Below are 26,430 nucleotides of genomic sequence, written 5' to 3' on the forward strand. Positions count from 1 at the left end.
TCGAAATTTACAAAAAGTTTTCTTGAAAAAGCTAAAGCCATTATTGCCATTTATTAGATTTGAATGAGTTTTTATGCGCAGAATACACCATTGATGACATCACTAAATACCAAAATATTGGTTCAGGAACCAATACTATATTCGCTGAGACAAATGGAAATGGAACCAAATAAGGTCTGTTTGGATATTTAAAGAGTTTATTCTCATCTTATCATTATAATTTTTTTAAATTTATACATAAAATATAATAAATAATTTAATTTTTTAATTTTTTAAAATAATAATAATAATAAAAAATAATATTCTAATAATATTTTATTCAACTTTTAATTTTTATTTAAAATTATTTATTCTCATTTTACTATCTAAATGAGACTAAATATAAATTTAAAGATAGTTCCATCTATCAAATTTTTATCGAAATCAACCAATTTGCTTGTTATAAAAAATCAATTGAAATACAGTTAAAGGCTTGTAGCCTGATTGACATAATACTCAACTTTTAAAATAGAGATATGGAGTTTGAAATTCCGCTTCCCAACTAAAAAGAAAAGAAAATTCAATTCAAATATAATAATAATAATAATAAGAATGTGCTTCTTGTGTTTGTCAGCAAAGGTTATTTCCGTAATTTGATACTCCGTACTGAACCTTCCTCCTCTCATGCCTCAAGGCGGGAAAATGAACTGAGATCCTGAAAAAACATAAAAATAAAAGAATTAAAGAAAACGGAAAAGAAGGGGGCAAATTCGGAGGGAGGGAGGGAGAGAGGCAGAGGATCGCCAAGCTGAGTGAGAAATGGAGAGGATACAGGTGGCTGTCCGTGCTCGACCTCTCTCGGAAGAGGATGCCAAGACCAGCCCTTGGAGAATTTCTGCTAACTCCATTTTCATCTCAAACCACTCCTCCAAATTCGATTTCGGTACTCTCGCTCCTCCCTCTACTTTTTGCCTTTCATTTCTTCTTTCATTTTTAGAGTTACACTTTCATTTTTTTTTTCTTTTTGAAATTTCTGGTTTATAGATCGCATTTTCGGAGAAGACTGCAAGACTATCGAGGTCTATCAGGCTCGCACTAAGGAAATAGTCGCTGCAGCAGTTTGTGGTTTCAATGGTTCGCATCCCATCTCAGTTGGTTGTGAAACTTTTTAAATAATTTATATGCATTTGATTTTTCTGCTCTCTCCTATTTTGCTGTAGGCACTGTGTTTGCTTATGGCCAAACAAACAGTGGGAAAACCTATACAATGCGAGGCTCCGCTACGGAGCCAGGGATCATTCCTCTTTCTGTGCATGATTTATTCAAAACCATTCAACAGGTATTTAAGAACAAGATCCCTTTGAAGTATTCTAGATGAATAAAAAATTAATTACATGTTCCATAAATTATTTAATTAGATTCGTGATTGGCCTACGCCATCGCGGTAATTTTTATCACTTATTAAACAACTTTTTACGAGATCGACTGTATGCTGCTTTAAATTGACACATTTGCATTTCATGATTAATTGGGGCTTATGTATTGGTACAATCCATATAGCTGACTGAACAGTTGCCTGCTACCCATTTTTTTCCTGTTTATAAAGTTTGTTGGAATATATAAGTAAAGAGTAATGATAGGGATAGGCCTCAAATGGACATTGTACGTTTGTGGCTTGTATATATCATTATTCATAAGTAAATAAGTAAAAGTGCCCTCTTGGATACTCCTCACTTGCAAAACTTTGAAGACTGTGAGAACTCATGATAGTGATAACTTTTCTTCTTATTTTTAGAGTTTGTCATTCTGTTTTAGAGTTTGTTGTTCTGTTTCCATTTGCCTCCTTATTCGAGTGCCTCTCTTGTATACACTCTGTATGAAGGTAGCGCCCCTTTGCTCATTTAATAAAAGTTACTTATAAAAGAACTTGTTATGATTTTACACTTCAGGATGTGGACCGAGAGTTTCTTCTGCGAATGTCCTATATGGAGATCTATAATGAGGAAATAAATGATTTGTTGGCTCCTGAGCACCGAAAACTGCAGATTCACGAAAGTCTTGAGGTACTATGCTATTTACCATAATGATATTTGATATTGCCATTACTCACTGTTCTTTCCGTTTCCCTTATACTTGCAGCGGGGAATATATGTTGCTGGTTTACGAGAAGAAATTGTTGCCTCTCCAGAGCAAGTACTTGATCTCATGGAGTTTGGAGAGTGTAATTTTTACTTTGTATACATCTTATGGTTTTACACTTTTACTTCTCCATTTAAGTAGTACTAAAAAGCACTTTTCACTTCTTTGAATGCTTTTATGTGGCTTACATACCCATTCTTTTACTTTTTGAACAAACTGTTACCAGGGTTGAGATAATGTGGCTGCTCAGGTTCTGTTCAATCATAGATTTTTAATTGCTCTCTGTTTCTGAGTTTTTTCTATCTTATATATTCACCTATCTGAACACCAACTAACTCAATCTTTAAATGTCTGTGATATTTCTCTCCCTTACCCCCCCTCATTTTGATGGCTCCCTGCTGTTAAATATACAGGCGACTGGCAGCTTATTTTATGTTTTTGCATTTAATTTCAGCCCATCGGCATATTGGAGAGACAAATATGAATCTGTACAGTAGTCGGTCCCACACTATCTTCCGCATGGTATACTTATTCAGCTTTCCAAAAATTTAGTTATATGGTTATATGTGTTCATCTACCTAATCATTTTACTCAAATAGATAATAGAAAGTCGGAACAAAAGTGAAGATGAAGATATGGCCAGTTCTTGTGATGCCGTCCGTGTATCAGTTTTGGTATGTGATTACTGAAACTACTGTTCCTTCTAAAAATAATTTTAGATTTCCTTCCCCTTTTCAATTTTTGTTTATATTTGAAACGACTATTCATTTTGATTGCGTTTGGCACGATGGATCTCTTGTTATGTTACTCTTACTTCTCCTGGTTGTTTATTCTTGTTTATAGAACTTAGTGGACCTTGCTGGTTCAGAACGAGCAGCAAAAACTGGAGCAGAAGGTGTTCGGCTCAAAGAGGGTTCCCACATTAATAAGAGTCTGATGACACTAGGGACTGTGATAAAAAAGTTGAGTGAAGGTGCCGAGAGTCAAGGGTAGGTTTTATGATTTGGTTAAGAGTTTTATCTCTTTCACTTGAAAAAATGTTTTATTTTCCTATGTAAAATTAATTACGTAGAATATTTGTTGCAGAGGTCATGTTCCATATCGAGATAGCAAACTTACACGCATTTTGCAACCTGCCTTGGGTGGAAATTCAAATACAGCTATAATATGTAATATAACGCTTGCACAGGTAGTTATTTGTGCAGTCATTTTGAGCTTCGTTGTTTTTTTAGCAAGTAATTGAAGAGTTCTTAAAAAGAACTCAAAAGGCAATGTCTGAGGGCACAAGAAGTATACGAGAGGAAAACTTAACTAGGTATACGAAAAGAGAAGAAAATCATGAAGACTCAACTTAAAAAATCCTATAAAGGCTGTCCAAAGGAACACAGTCTTGAAAAAAAAAGTTTTAATATCTTCCATCATGATCTTACCATCCCATTTCATAGTTCATTGATATCTGTTAAAGTTTATTAGCCTTGCTACTCCTTTTATGGAGAATGATTCCTTATGTATCATGTGGTGTCTTTGGATTGAAAGGAATGGTCGAAGCTTTGAAGATGGGGAATGTTCTCCATATGGGCTTAAAAGTTTCTTCTACCATAATTTATTTCTTTGGGCTTCAACTAGTGTTTGTAATGGAGCTAGTTACATGATTTTCTTGTATTACTTTCTAGCTCCTAACTTGTAATTAGGTGTTTACTCTTTGTATACTTCTTGTGTGGGCTATGCCTATTTACTAGTTTCAATAAGATTTATGTTTCTCATAAAAAAAGTAACAAGAATTGGGGTTGTGAATTAGCTGTACTAGTTGCTTTAATCAAACTACTCAAAGATACGATCTTGACATAGTTAGTTTGACACGATGAATGATTAGCATATCTTGGTATGTCAGACTTTTAAACTTTGTTGGATTAGTGACAACCATATGGACTAGGTGATTGATGAAAAATATGTATATTGCATTTCAAAACACTTTTGGGAAGATCCTTCACATTTCGTAAGAAAAAGGAAATTCCTTTGATGGGACTACACCAACTTCCTAGTCTCTATTTTGGTTTTCCTGTGTAAGTGGAACATAGAGATCATTATGTTCTTTGTGGATTCAGTCCACTTCAGGATTTTATGATTTTTTTGTTTGGACTCTCTTGTCACTACCAAGGCATTTGTCATGCCTTTTCAATTGTATCAAACATATCCCAATCTTTGTTTAGTCGGAATGTTGGGTTTTTATTTATTTTGAAAATTCTTGGTGAATTGTTTGTAAAAATTGAAGAGATGGGTCAACCTTAAGATTATGGTATCCATATTCTTGATTCTAGTTATTTTAAAACCATTGAGTGTGTAGATGATCGATATTATCAAATTATTGTCCATTTGGCTATTGAAGGATGTGATTAAGACATAGGTAAGGTTCTTGGTTTGTCACTAGAAAACATATATTTTAAAATATCTATTGTTACGCTTGAGATTGTGATAAGTGTTAATGAACTGTCAAATATGCTAGTCGGTGATATATATATATATATATATATCTCTCTCTCTCTCTCTCTCTCTCTGAGTTTCATTTCTTCGTCTATTCCTGATGTCTTTCGTCGGAGTTTTTAACAATTATCTGGTTAAAGTTCAGTAGTTTAGTGGTCTTGCGGAGTTGTTTTCAAACGTAGTCTGACCGGAAGTTAATTGTTGATAAAAAATTATTTGAATTTAAGCGTGAAAATGATTTGTGGTGGAGAATAACGGAGAGTAGTTGTCGGGTTGTCAAGTTTATTTCCATTGATGCTGCAACGATGGATTGGTTGGCTTCAATGGTGAGGGCATGCGGAGCTTCAGGGGGTTTTTCTAAGTTTTTCAGAACTTGCAGGAAAGGGAATCAAGTTTTGGTAGTGTAGAGGAATCATAATAGTTTTGGACGTTTTTTGACGGTGTCTGAGTTTGGGCATGATAAGAGGCGTGGGTCGATTGTTGTGCCAGAAGGTTCAAAGGGAGAGGGCTGGAGGAAGTTTGGAGTAATGTTGAAGGAAGTAATTTCGTCTTTGCTTCGGGTGACAGAAATAGAGCTCATGAAAAACCTGGTTCCTCTACTATGGAGACTGTTGGGTAGAAGGAATTGTATGTGGAGGCTCTGAAGAAACCATCGCAACAAAGATTGGAGAAGATATGGGAGGCAAGCAAAAGTGCTGGAAGATCACAGTCGTGTTCTCAGTTGAGAGGGCGGGTAATTCTTCTATGTCTTCAGCCATGGAGGATTTTTCTCAGTTGATATTTGATTTGGAATTGCAGGATTTGCCTTTGGTGGGGAGAATATACGTGGTCTAATTATAGAGGAGGTTCAAGGCTGGACAGATTCTTAGTCTCTTCTTCTTGGGAGACTCATTATCTGGAGTTATGTCAAAAAAGATTGCCAAGGGTATGTTTTGATCAGTTTCCTATTTTACATGATAGTGGGGGTATTCGTGAGGGTAGACATTATTTTATGTTTCAGAATATGTGGCTTCAAGTTGAGGGTTTTGTAGACAAGGTGAGAAGCTGGTGGCACTCTTATCAATTTGTGGGGACTTCTAGCTTTGTTTTGGCAAGTAAACTCAGAGCTTTGAAGGCTGATTTGAAGAAGTGGAATAAGGAAGTTTTTGAGAATGTAGAGTAGTAGAAAAAATCTCTTTGGGAGGAGGTACAAGCCTTGGAGGTTGAGGGGAAAGTGAGGAGTCTTTGTTAAGAAAGAAAGAAGTGGTGTTAGAACTTGAGAGGGTACTTTTGATGGAAGAAATATCTTGGGGTAGAAATTGAGAGTTTTATGGGTTAAAGAGGGGGATAAGTGCACTAGTTTCTTTCATAAAATGGCAAACTCTCTCATAAGTGCAACAATGCTATTGAGATGATTAAAGTTGATAATTATGTGCTCTCTACACCTGATGAGATTCAAGATCATGTTTTGTAGTTTTATATCTCCTTATTGAGATGGTGGATTGGAGACCTAAAATTGATGGCTTGAATTTTGAGGCTGTGGGTTTTTTTACAGCAAGCTGGCTAGAAGGGCCGTTTGAAGAGATTGAGGTGCATTGGGTGGTATGTGGGATGGGAAGAGACAAAGCTCTTGGCCCGAATGGGTTTTTTATGGCTTTTTTTTCAAGATTGTTGGGAGATTGTGCGAGAGGAGGTGATATAGGTTCTACAAGAATTTTATGATTATCAAAAGTTTGAGAAGTCGATGAATGTCACATTTATCACTCTAATCCCTAAGAGAGTGGGTCCTTTGGAGTTGAAGGATTTCTGTCCATTAGTTTGGTAAGTGGAATTTATAAGATAATTTCAAAGGTTTTGGCAAATTGAATGAGCAAGGTGATGGATAAGATTATTTTTAAACCTCAAAATGCATCTGTTAGAGGTCGACAAATCATTGATTCCGTGCTGATTGCGAATGAGTGTTTAGATAGTCGGATGCGGGAAGGTGTTCTAGGGGTTCTTTGTAAGCTGGACATTGAAAAGGCGCACGATCATGTAAATTGAGATTTTCTCTTATACATGCTTAGAAGATATGGTTTTGGTGACAGGTGGTGTGGTTGAGTCAGACATTGTATTTCGACTGCTCAGTTTTTAGTTTTAGTTAATGGGCAACCTTGTGGTTATTTTTAGAGTTCTAGAGGATTGAGACATGAGGATCCGTTATCTCCATTTTTATTTGTTCTTGTTATGGAGGCTTTGAGCTGTATGGTGGAGGCCGTGGTAGGAGGTTTTATATTAGGTTTCTCGGTGGGAACTAATAATAATGGCTTCATTTCTATATCACATTTGCTTTTTGCTGATGATACTCTCATTTTTGTGATGCTGTTGGGGAACAGATTCAAGCTTTGAGGGCTGTCTTGTTATGTTTTCGAGTCGTATCCGGGCTAAAGGTGAACTTGGGTAAATCAGAGCTGGTCCTGGTGGAAGATGTGCATAATATTAACAATTTGGTGAAATTATTGGGGTGTAGAGTTGCTTATTTGCCCATGAAATATTTGGGTCTCCCGTTGGGGGTGTCGTCCAAGGCAAAGTATATTTGGGATGGGGTGGTTGAGAAGATTGAGAAGAGGTTGGCGGTGTGGAAAATGTTGTATTTATTAAAGGGTGTAGAATCACCCTTATAAAGAGTACTCTTTCTAATATTCCAACTTACTTTCTTTCATCATTTCCTTTACCAGTTGGAGTGGCTAATCGTATTGAAAAGTTGTATAGAGCATTTTTGTGGGTGGTTTGGGAGAGGTGAATAAGATTCCTTTAGTAAGCTGGAAAAAAGTTTGCTGTCCGATTGCTGATGGAGGCTTGGGGGTTCGTAATTTGTGTAGTTTTAATAAGGTGTTGTTGGGGAAGTGGTTGTGGAGATATCATAGGGAAGAGGAAGCGTTGTGGAGGGGGTGATTGTTCAGAAGTATGAGAGTGATTGAGGGGATGGTGCATTAAGGAGAGTAGGGGGACTTATGGTGTAAGTTTATGGAAATTTATTAGAAAAAGATGGGATAATTTTGTGACAGAAGTCAAATTTGTGGTAGGTGATGGTTCAAGAGTTTGATTCTGGTTTGATGTTTGGTGTAGTGAGAATGCACTGTTTAGAGCTTTTCCGGCTGTTTTCATGTTGGCTGTTAATCAACAGGCCTTCATCTCAGAGTTGACGAGTTACTCTAATGGAGAGGTGCATTGGGATGTTAGATTTTTCAGACCTGTCTAGGATTGGAAAATTGAGGAGGTTACTGATTTTTTTCAGATTGTTGTATTTAGTGGATATTAGACGACATGAGAGGGATCAAATGTACTTGAGATATACAATGTCTAAAAAGCTTTATGTTAGATCATATTATAAGATGTTGTCCAATTAGCATTACATTTCTTTTTCTTGGAAGAGTATTTGGAAGGCTCATGTTCCGTCAAAGGTTGCTTTTTTTGTATGGACATCAACAATTGGGAATATTCAGACAATTGACAATTTGAGAAAGCGTGGAATGATTGTTATGGAGTGATGCTTGTGCAAGAAAGCTGTGGAATCAGTGGATCATCTACTTCTACATTGTGATGTAGCTAAAGTGTTATGGGATGGTGTGTTTAGAAGATCCTGACTGACCTGGGTTATGCCAAAATCAGTTGTAGATTTACTCGCATGTTGGACTAGACTTCATACTTGCTCTCAAGTGGCAACTGCGTAGAAGATGATTCATTTGTTCATTATGTGGTGCATTTGGTTGCAAAGGAATGAGAGGTGTTTTAATAATAGGGAACACAATGTAGAAGAACTCTGGAAATTTTTCATGTGTTCCTTGTTTAGTCGGTTTTCAACTATTGTACTTAATGGATGGGCTGTCCATGAGTTTTTGTCCTCATTTTTCGAGTATTAGAATGTATTTAGGCGTTTCTTTTGTATACATCTTGTGTACATAGGCTTTGCCTATTGCATTTGTTGAATAAAATTTTTACTTATAAAAAAAAAAAAAAATATGCTAGTCGGTGGTGTGTCTTTTCTAGTTTAGCCTCTGTAGTTTAGGGGCCTTTTCTTTTCATTTAGATTATGAAATGCGAACTTGTATTTGAGAAAATGTTGATATTATGGTTTATTTTCTGCTTTGATATGGAAGTTGACTTAACCTTATATAAAAGGAAAACAAAAGAATATTTTAAGCTCATACTTCTACACAACCTGGTGGTTTGGATCATCAAGTTGCTCTGAAACGGGTAGTTCACCATGTTTGATGAGTCATGACGTGGCAGATAGAAACTATATTAGAGAGATTTCACTGAACGGTAAGGCGCAAAGGATATTCCTGAATTAGTCATTACTTATCTCTTTTTTTAATGAGAACTGTTACAGATACAAAGAGATTATACAAAAGTAAATCCACAAACTGACGTGGCTTCATGGGATCCATTATATATACTTTATAATAAAAGTAATTTTACAATCTGATGTATTACATCAAGCCAAATCAATTTGTGATTTACTTTCGTGGCTAAAATATTTCCCTTTTCCAATGCCATGCAAGGTGGTTAATCGGTTAGAGAAGTTGCAACGAGATTTCCTATGGGAGGAATAGATGAAGATTTCAAGTCTCACTTGGTGAATTGGGCTATACTTTGTACCCCAATATGTGAAGGAAGGTTGAGAATTTGTAATTTGTTGCTTTTCAACAAGGCTTTTTTGGGTAAGTGACTATGGAGATACCATGAGGAGAGGGGAGCTTTGTGGAGAGTTATCATAGATTTAAAATATGGTGGATTGTGGGGAGGATGGTGCTCGAATGAGGTGAGCGGACCTCATGGGGTGGGGCTTTGGAAACACATCTGAAGAGGTTGGACAAACCTCCATCGATACACATGTTTGGCAGTTGGGGATGGTTGCAGAATTAAATTCTGAACTGATTTATGGTGTGGAGATCAAGTCCTTAAGGAAGCTTATCCAACACCTTACATCATCGCATGAAGACTGGAGGCTTCAGTAGCAGACTTCATGGATCTTTCTAGTGGCTCTCCCTAATGGAATATCACGTTCCTTAGAGCTGCCCAAGATTGGGAAATTGACACTTTTACAAATTTCTTTAATTTGGTGTATAATTGTAGAGTGAACGGAGGAGCTGATACAATTTTGTGGACACCATCCAAGAAGGGAAGATTTACTGTACAGTTGTATTATAAGTCCCTTATGAAACATTCTACAAGATCATGCCCATGGAAGAACATATGGAGGACCAAGGCCCCTCCAAAAATCTCTTTTTTTTTTTTTTTTTTTTTTTTTTTTTGTATGGACAGCTTCATTAGGGAAGATTCTCACATTAGATAATCTACGAATATGCCAAATCATTGTGTTGGATTTGTGCTATATGTGCAAGAATAGTGGGAGTTGGTGGGTCATTTATTACTGCATTGTGACGTAGCCATGAGTTTGTGGAATGATATTTTTGCTAGAGCGGGGCTCCATTGGGTGATGCCACGAAGGGTTGTGGATTTTTTGGCCAGCTGGCAAGGCATCCGAGGTACCACTCAAATTGCAACTATGTGGAAGATGATACCGATATGTCTATGGTGGTGCATATGGATGGAGAGGAATGTTCGAAGTTTTGAGAATCGTGAACGGATAATGGACGAGATTAGAACTTTATTTTTTCATACTCTACTCTATTGGTTGATTGTAATAGACTTTAATGGCATCAACGTACATGATTTCCTTGTATCTTTAGACACTCATGCGTAGGTGTCGCTCTTGTATATGTCCCGTGTACTTGGCTTCGCCTATTTTAATACAATTCTTATTTATTGATAAAAAAAAATAATGGAGATATTGGAACATGAAAATAGATTGGAGACTCTATGAACATAGAACTACCTTTTTCGTTTATGGTTTCCGTTCGCTCTCAAGTTCTGTAACCATTAATTTGAACTAAATTTTGTACATGCCATTTTTTTCAAAGTTCTATAAGGAGGAATTAATTTATGCCAAAAGTTAGATTTATCAACCATAAACCAGGGTTGATAAAAAAAAAAACTATTAACCAGGGGGATTGAGCTGATTTCACCATGATGTGTGTATGTTGGTCCTGATTCCTTAGCACTTTATGTTTGGTGGCAGGTCCATGCAGATGAGACTAAAAGCAGTCTACAATTTGCAAGCAGAGCTTTACGCGTTACAAACTGTGCTCGTGTGAATGAGGTTTTACCCTAATTTGGCTTGCATGTTTGACATGATCTCTTTCACATTCTTTCTTGCAGTCGAGTTCAGATTTCCTAAGATGTTTTGTGTTTCTAAATTTGTTTTCACCAGTTATTCACCTGTTATATGTTGCATTCTAGTTGCTTTGGTGACAACCTAGTTTGTTATTTCGAGGCAGATTTTAACAGATGCTGCTTTGTTAAAGCGTCAAAAGAAAGAAATTGAGGAACTCCGAGCCAAACTCCAGGTTTGTCTATTTGTATGGAATCGTTTAGGAAATATTTCTGGTAATATTAGCTTGTTTCCAATTTGCATCATCATCATTATTATTATTGCTTCTGCTTTTGTTTCAGGGTTCTCATTCAGAGCATTTAGAAGAGGAAATCCTCAATCTGCGGAATACACTGCTACAGGTTCGACAATGTTCAGTTTATGATTTATAATATTCAGAATAACCCGTATGTCTAAATTAAAAGCTGTGATACTGGCCTGGCAGACTGAATTGGAGAGAGAGCGCATAGCTTTGGAATTGGAGGAAGAAAAGAAAGCACAAGCTGAATGGGAGAAGAGGGTGCAAGACCAAGCTAAGCAAATTGAAAACTTGAGCACAATGGTCTTGTATTCAACGAGGGATGAGAATCGTGATCGTAGTAAAAAGGTTGTACCATGTCAATATTTGTACATTAGATATATGCTGTTGGCATGTAAATAAATTCCTCGTTTTCACTAGGCTATGGTTCATCATGACAGAAATGAACTTCATGGGGTTTATATGATTAGGACAACATATGCTTCATGGAATTGAACTCACGAATACTGTTTAGTAAAAAGGGGTCTAATATTCTTTTTCCAGCATTAATTTGTTGCTTTCCTATGTTGACAATAATCTACGAATAAGCATCTCTAGCAACTTCTCGGCTGCAGTTTGTGCTCTCTTTGTACTCTAAATATCACCCTGTTGATTCCCTCCCTTCTTCAATCTCTCTTTGGTTCTTGATAAACTTCTGCTGTTTCTTTAGCAGGATAAAAGACGGGATACGTGGTGCCCGGGAAATCTTTCCCGAGAGGTTCTTGGAGAGGTGATATTTTCTGTATATTACAATCGAGTCTGATTAGGTTACCTGATGTATCATTCATGATAAACTGCTTTCATTTTGTGTTTATAGATCCATCAGTATATTTTTTCTTCTTTTATCTTGCGAGATCCTCGATTGGTTATAAGGTGATATTCTTAAGGTGGGTTGAGTGGATTGGAATCAAAGGATGGCGCTATTCAATCTTTCCTTTTTTTTTTTTCTAGTTTTCATTACTATTACTTTTTGCTGATGACCCACTTATGAGAGTGGGACTGTAGTTTTTTTTCTTTTCTAGACAAGTTGGAATGTGGTTCAGTGGTTGATAAGTTACTTCTTTCTGGTCTATCACTTGACTTCTAGGGCCGGCATGTTGGGAGTCTTGGTTTTAGCATCCCACTTTGGATTGTAATCACAAGTAAAGAAGGCAAAACTCTGACCTTAAATTTTACAAATTTAAGTTTGTGCATGACTAACTTGGGTGATGTCGAGAAGGGTGATCTATCTCTTAGTTTTTTGGAGAGGTCTTTAGGGTAACTTTCATATGCAACAATATGGAAGATGGTCTCAATATATGCCAATGGTGGTGCATTTAGAGGGAAATGGATGACAGAAGCTTTGAAGATCAAGAGCTATCAAGCTTAGGAAATTGTTTTTCAATACTTTACTTCATTGGTCGATTGTAATTGATTTCAATGGAATGAATTTCCATGAATTTTTTGTATCACTGAACTAGCATGCTAAGGCGACGCTCTTGTATATGTCTTATATGCTTGGGCTTTTGCCTATTCTGATGATCAATAAAATTTTGTTTACTGATCAATAAAAAGTTTTTGCGTGATGTTATTCCATGTTACATGGACTTGGGTACTTACCCGAAAAGAAAATGTTTCTTGGAGTTGGTATGGATGTCGAATGTGGGTTCTTATCCACTTTGATTAATTGCAACCTTTAGCATCTGCCAACCATACTTTTACCCATGTCATGATCCGTTGACATTAGCATAACAGGGTGAGGGTTTGGGTAAATAGATGTGAATTATCTTTCATGGCTTAGGTTGCATTTAAAAAAGCATACAGACTGCTCTAGAAAGTATACAGATTGCTTAGGTTATACCACCTACCCCATTCTAGTGATAAGGGTAGGTGATGTATGTGATGCCACATTGCTTGAGAAGGTGAAGTTCTTGCTCTTTATAATGGTTCCGATGAGCCTCCAATTGTATCATTAACTAGTCGTTTTGGAGTAAAGACCGTGTGACTTGGGCCTTCCATTGGAGCATCACAACATCTGTACTATATGAACTCTAGCGTTTAGAAAAATAAAACCATAGCTTTCAGGTCAGTTACTTCTGTATGTTAAAAAATGGAAGCTAATACTTTTCTACTGCACTTTAGGCATCTTATACTATCCAATCGAAGGCTTCTGGTGTAAAACCTAGGAGAGAATTGCGTAATATTGGACCGCTTCTTCCTTTTGAAGAATTGGAGAATGAATTTGAAGCTTCTTTGGATGATTCACGCAAACAAGATGATGAAGATAAAAGAAATGCATTAGAAGGTTGCTCTCTTCCTGGACCATGTGCTCTATTACATGTAACAAATAGGAGAAAAGTACCACTCAGGAAGAAAAGCTTACCCATGGTTTGTGACATACCTTTTCATCTCCTTTTTCTTGCACTTGATTGGAAACCTAATGTTTGCACTTTTGGCAGGAGGGCAATGAATTAATAGAAATGCAAGCAGAATATGAGGATTTGCTTTTGAAATTCGAAACTCAGGTGATCATTTATGTTTAATATCTTTTTCTATCATTTAATGATAGTCTAAGGTAACATATCATAACACCCCTTGTGCTTTAAGCCGCTCTTATCGATACCCTTCTCAGTATTAAATTTTATGAATCATGCCTCCTTTGATACCTTATTTTTGTAATCAAGCACTTCTATCTGATTTATAGGAGATGTTTCTCCTAGTCCAATTGTGCCTTCTCTCTCTCTCTCTCTCTCTCTCTCTCTCTCCTTCATAGCTCTGGGAGATCCAACCAAATGACCACCGTCACCATTGTTGCTTGAATTTCTAACATCCAAGGGGCTTTAGAACCCTTGCCACATTGCTTGAAGTCAATTACATTGCTCTCAGACCATACACGATAGCTCGGTCTTGTGTTGCAAGCCCTCAATTTTTTATATATCATCATTATTGTTGGAGTTGGACTGGATCTTGATGCGATAATTGTTCATGAATTTGATTTTGTTGCTTTTAAGAAGGCAATGACTCATCCTAGGATGGGTTGATGCACTTGATTTGCAAGAGCAAGGGGAAGAGTCCTTAGGATTTGGGTAGGATGGGTATGATAGGTTTTCCATTAGCTGGGTCTGATGAAGTTGGGTAGGATTGGAGGGGATTTGGGTTTTATGTGCAAATTGAGGCTAGGGTTTGAGGGCATTGGAGTGTTGAAGCCATTTGGGGACAGTTTGGTACTTGAGGAAAACAGCATGGTCTACATTTTTTTCATGCACTAATTTATATAAATTTCCTTTAAAATCCTTCTGGATTTTTATTGGGATTATGCTGAATAGCCTTTATTCCAGTATTTTTAATGTTTTGAGCACCATTGATGTTGGTTTGTACAGTGTACATAGTGATTCTGTAGGATTTGCTGCTGGTCAGTTTGTGCAGTGGTATTGGGCAACAGTGTTTAGTGACTTGAGATGGTATTGGGCAACAGTGTTTAGCGACATTAGGTTCTTGAGTGTTTCGAGGACCGATTATTGCTGGATGATGGATGAGCAGCCTTGAATTAAAGGATTGCCGTGGAAGTAAAAGAAACTGGATTTGGGCAAGGGAAATGTGGGTTTGGGTGTGGAGATCCCTTTACTCAATATTTTGAGATCCCTTTATGAGTTGAGCTCTAAAACATAGAATATTTAATTGAATGGAAGATGAAGCGTGGAATTAGGGTTCATACATGGAAGTGTTGCTCTGATATTATGTCAAGTCATTGTTCCAAAAGCTTAAACTAATGTCAAATGGAGAATTTTAATTATTTAACTAGCATTCAATTACATTTTACCCAATAATATTCTAAAAAGTGAAAAAAAAGTAAGTGCAACCCATACATACAAGACTTTGGTGCTTTTTTTTTTTTTTTTTTCATCAAGACATTAGCACATTGTGGTTGCTCATTTTATTTACATCATATACATTTATCTGGTATTTCTTTTGGGTGTAGAGAACTGTGAACGAGATTCAAATTGATTGCCTAATTAGGAAGCTTGGTGAGGCTGATTTGCTTTGGGGTGAGAATTCTAAGAACTATTCCATGCATCATGTCAATCAATGTACCATTAATGGGGACAAAAATGTTAGTTTAAGGGAGTCGGAAGCTATTCTTGTGATCAAACGGCTTCAAGAGCAGGTTTGTTTAATTTTTTTTCCAATATATTATATTCGAGTTAGATTTAATTTTAATTTTCCAAATTGCCTGTTTCACAGATTAAGATGTTGGAAATGGAGAAGTCTTCAAGCCAGCATAATCTTGATAGTGTTGTTGAGCTGGCAACAGAGCAGCACATATGTGCCAGGGAGAAGTTTAAAGAGGTAGTCATTGAATGACTAAATCATGCATGGTCTTGGCATGGGATATGAACCTGTGATATTTGTTTTAATTGTCTTTGACTGAAATCATCTGGGCAATTGGGAAACTGAATCCATTGCCTCGATAAGCTGTACTTGATAACAAAGAATTTTTACTCCATTATAAATTTTAAACAAGCATTTAGGTAATATGAGTACAGTTTTTTCCTATTGCATCGCTGTCTATTATGTTAGCTTTTAAAGTAGTTTGTTTCAAATGCTAAAGTCAAGATGCAAGCCTAGGAATTATAGTTACTGTTACTTCTTTTTTGTGGAGGGAAGAAATAGGGGTTTAGGAGCCTCAAAGAATGGATTGATGCATTGCGGGCCTAAAGTGGAATGGACTTCTGAAGGTTTTTTTTAAGTCTAGGTTTTCAGTGCAGCATAACAAATTGAAGTGCCTTTGGACTTTTCTTGAAATATGTATCATACATTTGACGCTGACTTTTACCTGTTTAGAATCTTATCCAGGGCATTGATTAATTATGTCACTTTAGTGGGGAACTTTACTTGCCAAATGCTTCTCCAAGGAAAACAAGAATCTGCTATTTCTTAAATGCTATAAAAAGTTCTGACCTCAACATGCTTATTCCTAGATGCTGTAACTGTTTGGATTGTGAAAGCTTTTGAGATATACTTTTATTGGAGTTTGAAAAAAGTGATTAGTTTGACTGGAATGATGTTTGGAGAGGTTTTTTCGAGAGTTTTTTTGGGTTTTTGTGAATTTTTTATTTTGTCTTGTTTTTAAATTAAGAATATCATTCAAATGATTAGATGAAAATCATTTGAGAGATGATTTTTTTTTTCGGTGTGTAAAAAAGGATTAAAGATGATTTTAATTATATAAAAAAAGAGGATTAAAGATGATTTTTTTCCCAAAAAAAAAAACTGAATAGTTTGTTCTAAAATTTATATTTCCCAAACAAGGCTGTAACATCCAATCTTCACCAAACCTGTTTACATTTTTAGGAAACCAAAGACTCCAACTCCTGCATCAGCCTAAAAAGTGGGCAAAATAGTATACATGCTAATTATTGTATTTATTGTGGATTTGTTTTGGTGAATGGATGATCGAAGTTTTAGCAGTATTTGTAGAGCATTTTTAGAGTTAAATCTGGATAAGTAATCTCATGTGGTTGTGTGTGCCTATGCCCTACGGCGCATTCCAAATTTATTTTGGAAGATCCACAAGAATCTGATCCTTTTGACTTTATTTTTTCAAGCTTTTGATTTTTCTGACATATGCCACAAAAGATTTTTAATTGGTAAATACTGTTTAATTTGCTTAGCTCTATGAGGAGCTTCAGTTTGAACGGGAGGAGGCCAGGATGGCCCGTGAACAACTGAATTCCAATATATCTGAGAGCACTGGCGTATGTATCTTCTGCTTCTCAGCACGCTCTTTCAGATTTTTGGGAAAATTTCATAACTGCAAGTTGTATTAATCATATACAAATCGTCTCTTGCCCATGGTTATGCAACTGATCTTTAGGACCTTCATTTAGGATCGGAATTCCGATTTTTCTGTCAAGCTTTCACTGGAAATCCAAGAATTATTGTTGGAAGTTCAAAACTTGAAAGAAGTTGATAAGAGTGTCTTGTCTCTTGTGGATGAGGACTCTAAAAGTTTTTCTGCCCTATTTGATGCGTTCCTTGTGAGTTCTCTTGAACCTCTTGCAATGACTATTTCCATGTTCAACTAATATGGCATAATATCTATTTTCAATTGTTTTATTACTGTCATCCGAAAAAAAAATTGTTTCATTGCTGTTACATTCAATTTTCTTGCAGGATTTCAGGAATCAGATCAACCAGAGTTCTGTGCAACAAAATGCAATAATCAGCAACCAAGAGAAGTTAACTTGTCACATGAGAAAGAGAGTTTCTGAACTTGAGGATGAGAAGGTGCGGTCATTTTTATGTTTTGGTTATGTGTGAGATTGTGATACTTCTGACATTATCCTGAAGACTTTTGCCATGGTAATATTTGTGTTTCAGCTTCTTTTGTACAATCAAACTGTTGATATCCAGAAACAGCTGCAAAATCAAGGACTAGATGCTCAAAATACTGAATTATCCTTAAAAGTAAGCTTTTATTGGCTTCTTATGGATTATTTCAATGTGCATTCTCCTGAAAGTGACTTCTCTTGCAGGAACTTTTGGAACAGCAGGATTTGGAAAAGGAACATTTTCTTTTTCAAATTCAAGCTCTTGAAAAGGAACTATTGAGTTTATCATCTAGTTCCTTGGCCAAAGATAAGGAAAATTTGAGAAAAGATCTTGAGAAAACAAAAGCAAGGCTGAAAGAGACTGAGTTCAAGCTTAAAAATGCTGTCCAGGAGAAAACCAAACTAGAAGTCTCATACTCTTATCTTGATTTCTTTATCTAGCAATCAAACTTCTAATTTAGATAATCATCTTTCACTGACTTGGATGCACAATTTTAGGGTGAGAAAGCATCTGCTGAACGAGAGATCAAACGATTGCTTGGTCAAAACTCTCTTCTTGAGCGTGATATTAGCAAACGTGACTCAGTTGCGGGTAGAAGGCGTGATTCAGTTATTGATCCTAAAAGGGCCAAGGGTTCGAGTGTTTTTTTTGAACAAACAATGCAGGTGATGAAAGTGGGACTTACTATCCGTTTCTTATATTATCTTGCATTGAACATGTAAAATATAGGTGTATTGAGCTTTGAGTGTTAATGTAGAAGAATGATTATCTTTTTTTTTTTGATCGGTAAACAAATTTTTATTGATCAAAAGGGAGACATAGAGTGTCCAAGTACACGGGACATATACATGAACACGATCACAATGTCTATCTTAGAGATACAAGAAACTCGTGAAAAGACCTGCCATGAAAATCAATTACAATCGACCAATGGAGTAAAGTATTGAAAAACAAAATTCTAAGCTCTTCCATTGATCTTTCTTGATCTTCAAAGCATCTTGCATTCCGCTCCCTCCAAATGCACCACCATAGACAAATAGGTAGCATCTTCCATATGGATGCAATTTGAGTGTTGCCCCTAATACCTCTCCAAGAGGCTAAAAAATCACACACCCTTTCCGGCATCACCCACGCTAACCCCACCCGTGCTAAGACATCTGTCCATAAAGTCATGGCAACCTCACAATGTAGTAATAGATGGTCAACGGACTCACCACTCTTCTTACACATGTAACACCAATTTATAGCAATAATGCCACGTTTCCTTAGGTTATCTATGGTAAGAATCTTCTCCAAAGATGCTGTCCATACAAAAAAAGCTGCCTTTAGAGGTGCCTTTGTCTTCCAAATGCTTTTCCATGGGAACGGGACTGAGTTGTGCAAGTTTAAGGAATGGTAGAAAGAGCGAGCCGTGAACACTCCCTTCATTGATGGACGCCAACATATCTTGTCTTCTCCTTCCCCCAACACACTAGTGGAATACACAAAATCAAAAAAAGCCGAAAGGTCGTCCATCTCCCAATCTTGTGCATCTCTATGAAAAGTAAGGTTCCATTGGGAAGAGCCATTGGAAGAGATTATCAGATCTGCGATAGAAGCTTCTTTCCTTCTTGCTAGGCTATAAACTTGTGGATAAACATCCTTGAGCGCCCGATCACCACACCATAAGTCATGCCAAAACTTCACCTTAGATCCGTTGCCGACTTTGAAGCAAGTAAGTGCTGCATATGCGTCCCACCCTCTTCTAATGTGTTTCCAAAGCCCAACTCCATGAGGTCCACTCACCGCATTAGAACACCACCCTCCCCAAGATTCCCCGTGCTTCAAAGCAATAACGGTTCGCCACAAGGCCTCCCGTTCTTGGTGATATCTCCATAACAGAATGATTATCTAACATACTTGTGTTTTAGTTCTTTCAAGAATGCGTGGGTTTTTCATGTGTTTCAACTTATGATCTTCTACTGTCTTATGTAACTCTACTAAGCACTACTTTGTTGGGTGATAGACTCTTATATGACTTTAGGAAACTTGGTAGCCACTAAGATGGATCTACTGACATTCTCAAAGCTTTCCATAATTTCAAAAGTCTCCATGTTTTCTTTGTATTGGTTTCTAATTCCAACTATGCGTTTTTCCTATATACGACCTGTGGGTACTTGGGATATGCTTATTGTTATTCTCAATAAAATCCATATTTACTTATATTATTATATATAAAAAATAGAAGAATTGGTGATGAACAATCTACAGCTCTCCAATGGCTATCTTCAATAGGAAGTGGAGTTTACACTCGCGGTTTTGTATTGGAAGGTGGGTTGCTTTACCTCCTTCTATACTTGGTTGTATGCTTTTAGCTGAGACAAGTGTTGGAGCATAACCAAGCAAGGGGATTTTGAGGTTAAGTGATTCTATAATGCATTAGCCATTACTCTCCCACGACAACATTTCCTTTACATGGAAGACTATTTGGAGGAGTAAGGCTCCTTCAAAAGTGGGTTTTTTTTTTTTTTGTTAGGAAGATTGCATTGGGAAGATTCTTACCCTGGATAATTGGAGGAGACGCGTTATTGTGGTAGAATGGTCCTTTGAAAGTGAGATATCGATACTTTCAGGACCAAGTAGTATCTTCCCAGTAAGTTGGTCCCAGCCAGGCAGCCATAGGGAGATCAATAAGATTTTGCTAACTCATATTAGAGAACCCCTGCGCCCATAGCACACTGATAACTTGCTGTGCCCGACCTTTCTCCAAGGGACCTACTAACTTCGAATTGTCCCACAATGCACCAAGGCAAGTTCCACTAGCTAATTAATCCAGCCAACTTGTCCCACAGAAACCTTCTATCATAGCATAATTATGACCATGGACACCAGACCGAGCTCTCAAATTTTTGAATGAATAAGTCACCATAAATTCTCCTACACAGCTTTCATTCTTTTCCATCACCCTTCTACCCCCCACGAGTAAAATCCCCTCAGAAACTCCTTGTAAATCTAAACAACGCTCAATATATTGACATCCCCACAAGCTACAAACATCATTGCTGATCGTGTATATATATATATATATATAAATATATATTTTTTAAGTAAATGGTTGTATTAATAGAATAGGCATAGCCCAAATTACACAAGATGGTATAAAAGAGGAACACCTATCTAGGATGAAGAAAAGGAAACAAGAAAATCATTCAGGTCTAAACCATTAAAATCTATAGCTATTGCCCATATGAATAACATTCTAACAAAAAAAGTTCTAAGATCCTCAAAAGATCTTTCCTTGTCTTAGAATGTCCTGTCATTTCGAACATTGCTGGTCATATACTCCAACTTTGTCTCCCAAAGACAAATAATATCAACCTTCCACTTTTTAAGCAACTTCTGCACCAAGGTGTTTTTCATCCACATTCAACCCCCTAACATTCCACAAGAGTAATTTTAAGTCCATTTCTGATAGTAGGCTAATTATTTTCTTTCTTTTCTGGTGCTCAGGAAGGAAACAAAAAACTAGAAGTTCTTGCATTTGAATATGAGACAGCTATTGCTTCATTGGAAGAAGAGTTGGCCACTGCATACAGGGAAAAAGAAGAGGCTATATTGAGAAATGAGTGTATGGCTTCAGAAATAGAAGCCCTGTCCGAGCAGATGAAAATATCAAGCAAGGATCTGAATGTGTCGAAGGAAGAGGTTTCAGCTCTTGTAAGCTTCTGCATATCTCCTTACATCTCCCTTGGTTTCATGAATTTTTTTTAAAATGTCAATTGTGAAATTGCTAAAATTCTTTTCCTCTCTCTCTCTGTCTGTCTGTCTGTCTATATATAATATAAAATAAAATAAAATTTGGCATCTGATTCTTCTCTCTCCAGAGACAATATGTGGAAGATTATAAATCCAACCAGCAGAAGATGGAAAACTCTATTAGAAAGTTGGTAGAAGAAAAGGAAGAGCTGGCAATGGTATTTTAAGTTTGGGTTAAGAGTTTACCTTGTATATGCGAGTGATATTTTTATTTTGTTGGTGTGAAGTTGGTCATTAGAGTGTATCTTGGTGTTTGTAGCAACTATCTGATTCCCTTTTGGAAATGGAGGAAGAAAGGGCAATATGGTCCACTAAAGAGAGAGTTTCTGTCAGAGCCATAGAAGAGCAAGGAAAGCTATACGATGTGGAGATTATGAAGTTATCGAGAGGAATGACAGAGGTACGATCCCTACCTGTTAACTGATCTTTAAGAGTTTGCATGCATGTCTGTGAAAGATTTTCATTGTTTTTGGTGTTGGTTATTATTTATTGTTGTTAAGTCATGAGTTCATGGTTCTATAGAAGCCTTAAAAATTTTCTGGAGCACATTGTCTCCACCACAAGTCTTCCTTTGCAACTTTCATCTGGTTTTTTATGCATCGGGTTAAACATCATCCCTTCAAAACATTAGCCATCTTGTTTTTTCTCAGCGTACATCTGTACTTTTGAGTGGTCAGTAGAGGTGTAATATCCCAGGTTTAGTATGAGTAGGTGGTGGATGAGATTCCACATTGTTTGAGGAGAAGTTCTTGCCCTATATAATGATTCCAAGGGTCTCCAATTGTAACATTGACTAGTTCTTGAGTATGGGCCCACATGTGGCTTGGGCTTTTCTTGGGTTGTCTCAAGAGGTAACCAACATAATCCTCTACTCAAATACATTCTCCAATGAGACATGCACAAGTATTTGGTGGGAGAATTTAAAATTGTCTTATTGCCACGAAATTGGTGGCATCTCAATTTTTCTGGGAACACAAAGCAATGAGGTTATTTTGTTCCATGGTTGCCTCTTATCCTTTTCAAGGCATCCACAAAATTGGACTGCTACTCATGTTTGGAAATTATTTCTGTCAAGTGTATCTCTCATTTTTGCATCCTTGGAATACATGTGAACAATTAGATATTCTAAAACAATGCTTCTTTGTACAAGTAGTACAATGGCATGTTCATAGGGGAAAAAGAAAGCTAAAAACACAAAATGTTCAAGCATAATATTAAGCATTCTTATTGTTTGTTGAACTTGACTCGTTGTACATAATCTTAGTATAGACATGCTTTAAATTGCTTCTTTTATTTCTTCTATGTTATATCTGAATACATGTTTCCTTTCTTCCCTCTTGGTATATTATGAAAGGTATCTTCACCATGCCTTTAGATAAATCCTAAGTGATTGTAACTATTCCTTTTAATTTCTCACAGAATATGATTTACATACATGTTAGAATTGCAAAATTGTGCTTTGCTCTTGTTCACACAATGTTTGGATTGCATAAATTGTTGTGTTCTCATTCGCATGGATGTATCTGCTTATATTTGTATTATGTATACTTTAACATATAAGGTGAGGAATGAACTGGAATCCTGTCAAGAAGAATGTAGGGTTCTCAGGGAAAGATTAACTTCGTCTGAGAAGAATGTAGTACGGGAAAAGCAATGCAGGTTAGTTTCTGGGCCACCCCCCCCCCCCCCCCCCCCCCCCCCCCCCCCGAAGCCATCTTCTTGTTCTTGCTAATTATGTGTTTTTAGTTAAATCCATCTGACTACTGGTTGTACCGTAGTTTCCTTTAGAATAAAAATAATTTGGCTATCTGAGGAATATAGTAATGATGTATAGGGAATACGAGACAAGTAGTGAGCCAGTAACCCTCCCCTGCACCTTTTACTCAATCAAACTCTTTCCCCATCTGGCTCAAACCTGCGTGCAGAATGTGGGTAGGACAAATGACATGTAGATAGTGGCCCAATTTTTTTTTATATCTGTAGAACCTTCTTAGCTCCACACATGGAAGTTAATCTACATTACGTTGAGAAAACCTTCATGCAATGCTCAAGTTTCTTTAATTCTTTAAACAACCAAATTAAGAATAAGAATGCTGAAGTATTTTTCTCTTCAGATTGACGTCACTTTAAGCCAGAAATGGATTGTTTGCAATATATAATATTTCTTATTTAAGCCTTTACCTCAATTTATCACATTGCGAGTAATGGACTGGGTTTTGGAAGCCTTGGTAAAATTTAGGTGAGGTTTGGATAGTGAGATGAAATGGGATGATTTTAGATGAAAATTGAAAGTTGAATAAAATATTGTTAGAATATTATTTTTTAATATTATTATTGTTTTGAGATTTGAAAAAATTGAATTGTTTATTATATTTTGTGTGAAAATTTGGGAAAGTTGTAATGATGAGATAAGATGAGATGAGATGAGATGAATTGGAGTGATTCTTGAATCCAAACCGGGCAATTGCTCCCATCTCTTGAATGATTGAAATGGGTCCTTGCTTCCTTTGTTGTTCACACAGTAACGTCCCAATATTTGTTATAAGGTTTGAAAATGGGTAGGTTCATGTGTTGAGAACCATCCCTTTTAAACCAGATGCTAGGTGAAGTATTTTACCCTCCCTACCCCTAGCACAGTGAAGCAGGCTAATGGTACATACGTTTACCAATAATATCTGTAGTCCTTTTTCTGCAACCTCCCTGAACACATTGTTGAGGAGTTTAGGAAACTCTTCTAAGGACAGACAATATGTCCCTAAAGTTTTAGTTCTTTCATGTGTATGTTGCAGCACTTTGCCATAATTGTTTCTTGTGCTGCTCTATTTCTGGTTAATTTTCTTTTGACGTCAGTGCTGTAATTGTCTCAATAAACCAAACCATAATGTTTCTGTTTGAAATTGTTGCAGCATGGAAAAGTCTTTCGAGATTGATGAGTTGAAATTTGTCAAAAAAGTGGATAATGTTGAGAGTGAACAATCTCAAGAAGTGAGTTCTTTTGCTTTAGCTTCTGGTTCATCTTTGTGGTTTTAGCACTGCTTAACTATAACTAGCTGGTATTCATAGCTAACTTTGCGTTTTGTCCTCCAGATGTTGCAGTCAAATTCAGAGATGCTCTCTTTAGAGCATAATGCTTACGGGGACGTGCAAATGCTTAAGAGGGAGCTTAGCTTTCTCTACAAAGAACGAGAAGATTTGTTGATCCAAATTAGAGAGTTAGATACAAGATCAGAACTTTCTACTGACCTCCAGGTTTCATCCAAAAACATTATTTGCTGAAGAAAATTATTTTTAAAAGAATGGAAAACATCCCATGCAACTTGAGTAAATGCAAATATACCTATTTTTTTGAATGATGCAAGTGCTTTCCTTGGCAGAATCTTAGTGACCAACTTCTTCTTATGACGAAGGAAAGGGATAAACTGATGTCTCAGATTGAGGAGCAGCAGAGACAGGTCGTTGAAATGGAATTTCGCAAGAAGCATTGCAATGACACGGTAGGTTCAAAATTTTTCTTCTTATTTATTGTCCAAAATGTCTGAGAATGCTTGTATGATGCGTGCATTTGCCAGTTATCTGAGGCAAAAGCCCAAGTGGAGGAACTGAATACGAGAATTTCCAGCATGGAAGTTAAAATGCACAAGGTAAGTTGCTTCCTGCTTGAAATTATTGGGCTGCTAGCATTTTATCAGAATCATAAATAAAGCCATAACCTACTGCATTGGTGCCAACAAAGTAGGGTTCTGGGGAGGCTGGCCTAGATAAGATTTTATCATTATCATTTTTGCATACACTGGCCGCTTTAGAAAATTGAGCTTGTACACCTACACTTACGACTTTAGACAGACATACTGTTGCACTGAACATAGGCCTGTTGCTTTTTATTAGAAATAAAGATGGAGTTCTTAAAATATGGTGTAATTAAACTTTATCCCCTTGTGGTCTGTGATGCACTACATGCATGTGGTAAGATTAAACTGAAAAAAACAACATATGTGGTGCAATACGACCTCATAGTCAGACGACACATTGATGACTACTTCCGTGCCATCCCACACTTTACCCCCAACAGCCTTATGTTTGCTTGAGATTATTTAGTGAAATTTTCATGTGTAGACCATGAATGTGAAGCTGTACCAAATCCGCTTTTTCTCTTTTTTATAAAGGGATTTCTGTTTGGACCAGCTAGGAGTGTTTCATGGACATTATGAATGTGTGACACACGGTTGCCTCTCTGATAGCGGTACTGACCACATGATTTTCTGCATCTTGCCATGATGGGATACAGGGAGTACCTTAGACGTGCAAATAGATATAGTCATTCAGGATTTTATTCAGTCCATTAGTTTTATCTACACTTCAGACAAACTGTCCTTGAAAGAGAAACATGCGCATGCACTTCCATATAAAGATTTACTTAACAGGATGAAGTCGACAACGGCAAGGAGAAGGCAAAGCTTAGAATGAGACTCAGAGGGACGCAAGCAAAGTTAGATGCCTTCCGTAGTAGATACAGGGAAGCAATGGAGGAGTCAGATCTCATGAACAAGAGATATGAGGAGGCAGCAGGAAAACTTAAGGACCGGTTGGCTTCAAAAGGAATCGAGGTCCTCAACCTCAAGAAGCAGCTTGCTACTGCCATGGGGCAAGGAATGGAAATTAGATGAACTCCACGATTCCAGAATTATTTATGCAAGAGTGGTAGGGGAGCTAAAGAGTCAGGAAGTATCTATTGTTCATTTGTTAACGTATTTTTTTGGTTCTGAAATAGATAAATTGTCTTGGAAAAGAATGCAATATGTAATGTCTTAATTATCAGGCTATATACCATTACATGGAAGACGTAAACTAAACCATTGTGCTTTATACTGTAGAAGGCACTGACCTTCAATCCTTGATAGCCTTTGGCTTTATATAACGTTTTCCATGCAAGCATGTAATTTCTTGTCTAGTTTATTGGTACAGAAAATGGCACCGGTTAGAATAATGCTATTATGCCGTCCCATTTTGTCTATTTATTTTGACCACTCATGCATTTAATTTTTTTTTTCTTTTACTTACTGATTAAAAAAGTGATTATTAGTATATTAATATTTAAAAAAAAAGAAAGTATAAAATTATTAAAAAAAATTAAAAATTAAAAAATAAAATTTTGCTTAGGGGGCACGCCCAGCGGCGGCACCCTAGCAGCACT

At 36.7% G+C, this 26,430-nt stretch overlaps 1 protein-coding gene across 6 annotated transcripts; it reads left to right on the forward strand.

Annotated features, from left to right (window-relative positions):
- Positions 1-611: 611 nt before the first annotated feature.
- Positions 612-26,248, forward strand: LOC121265159 (kinesin-like protein KIN-7O). 6 transcript variants are annotated; one of them, XM_041168654.1, is made up of 33 exons: positions 623-922; positions 1,024-1,113; positions 1,200-1,318; positions 1,929-2,042; positions 2,119-2,200; positions 2,573-2,640; positions 2,718-2,792; positions 2,962-3,107; positions 3,205-3,307; positions 10,703-10,783; positions 10,962-11,030; positions 11,137-11,196; positions 11,280-11,441; positions 11,806-11,862; positions 13,254-13,499; positions 13,571-13,636; positions 15,091-15,276; positions 15,354-15,458; positions 16,784-16,867; positions 17,000-17,149; positions 17,286-17,399; positions 17,493-17,579; positions 17,648-17,851; positions 17,942-18,109; positions 20,934-21,140; positions 21,308-21,397; positions 21,499-21,639; positions 22,801-22,898; positions 24,146-24,224; positions 24,327-24,488; positions 24,614-24,733; positions 24,809-24,880; positions 25,661-26,248. In XM_041168654.1, exons 1-33 carry the CDS (start codon positions 799-801, stop codon positions 25,901-25,903), a joined length of 3,972 nt encoding a protein of 1,323 aa, XP_041024588.1. In that variant the 5' UTR covers positions 623-798; the 3' UTR covers positions 25,904-26,248. The 6 variants fall into 6 exon arrangements, 5 of the variants coding, with proteins under 5 accessions (XP_041024588.1, XP_041024589.1, XP_041024591.1 ...); XM_041168655.1 differs by lacking the exons at positions 13,254-13,499; positions 13,571-13,636 and having other exon boundaries at positions 625-922; XM_041168657.1 differs by lacking the exons at positions 623-922; positions 1,024-1,113 and having other exon boundaries at positions 2,119-2,168.
- The last annotated feature ends 182 nt before the right edge of the window (positions 26,249-26,430 follow it).

Source organism: Juglans microcarpa x Juglans regia, chromosome 5D (assembly GCF_004785595.1).
Source record: "Juglans microcarpa x Juglans regia isolate MS1-56 chromosome 5D, Jm3101_v1.0, whole genome shotgun sequence".
Lineage (NCBI taxonomy): Eukaryota > Viridiplantae > Streptophyta > Magnoliopsida > Fagales > Juglandaceae > Juglans > Juglans microcarpa x Juglans regia.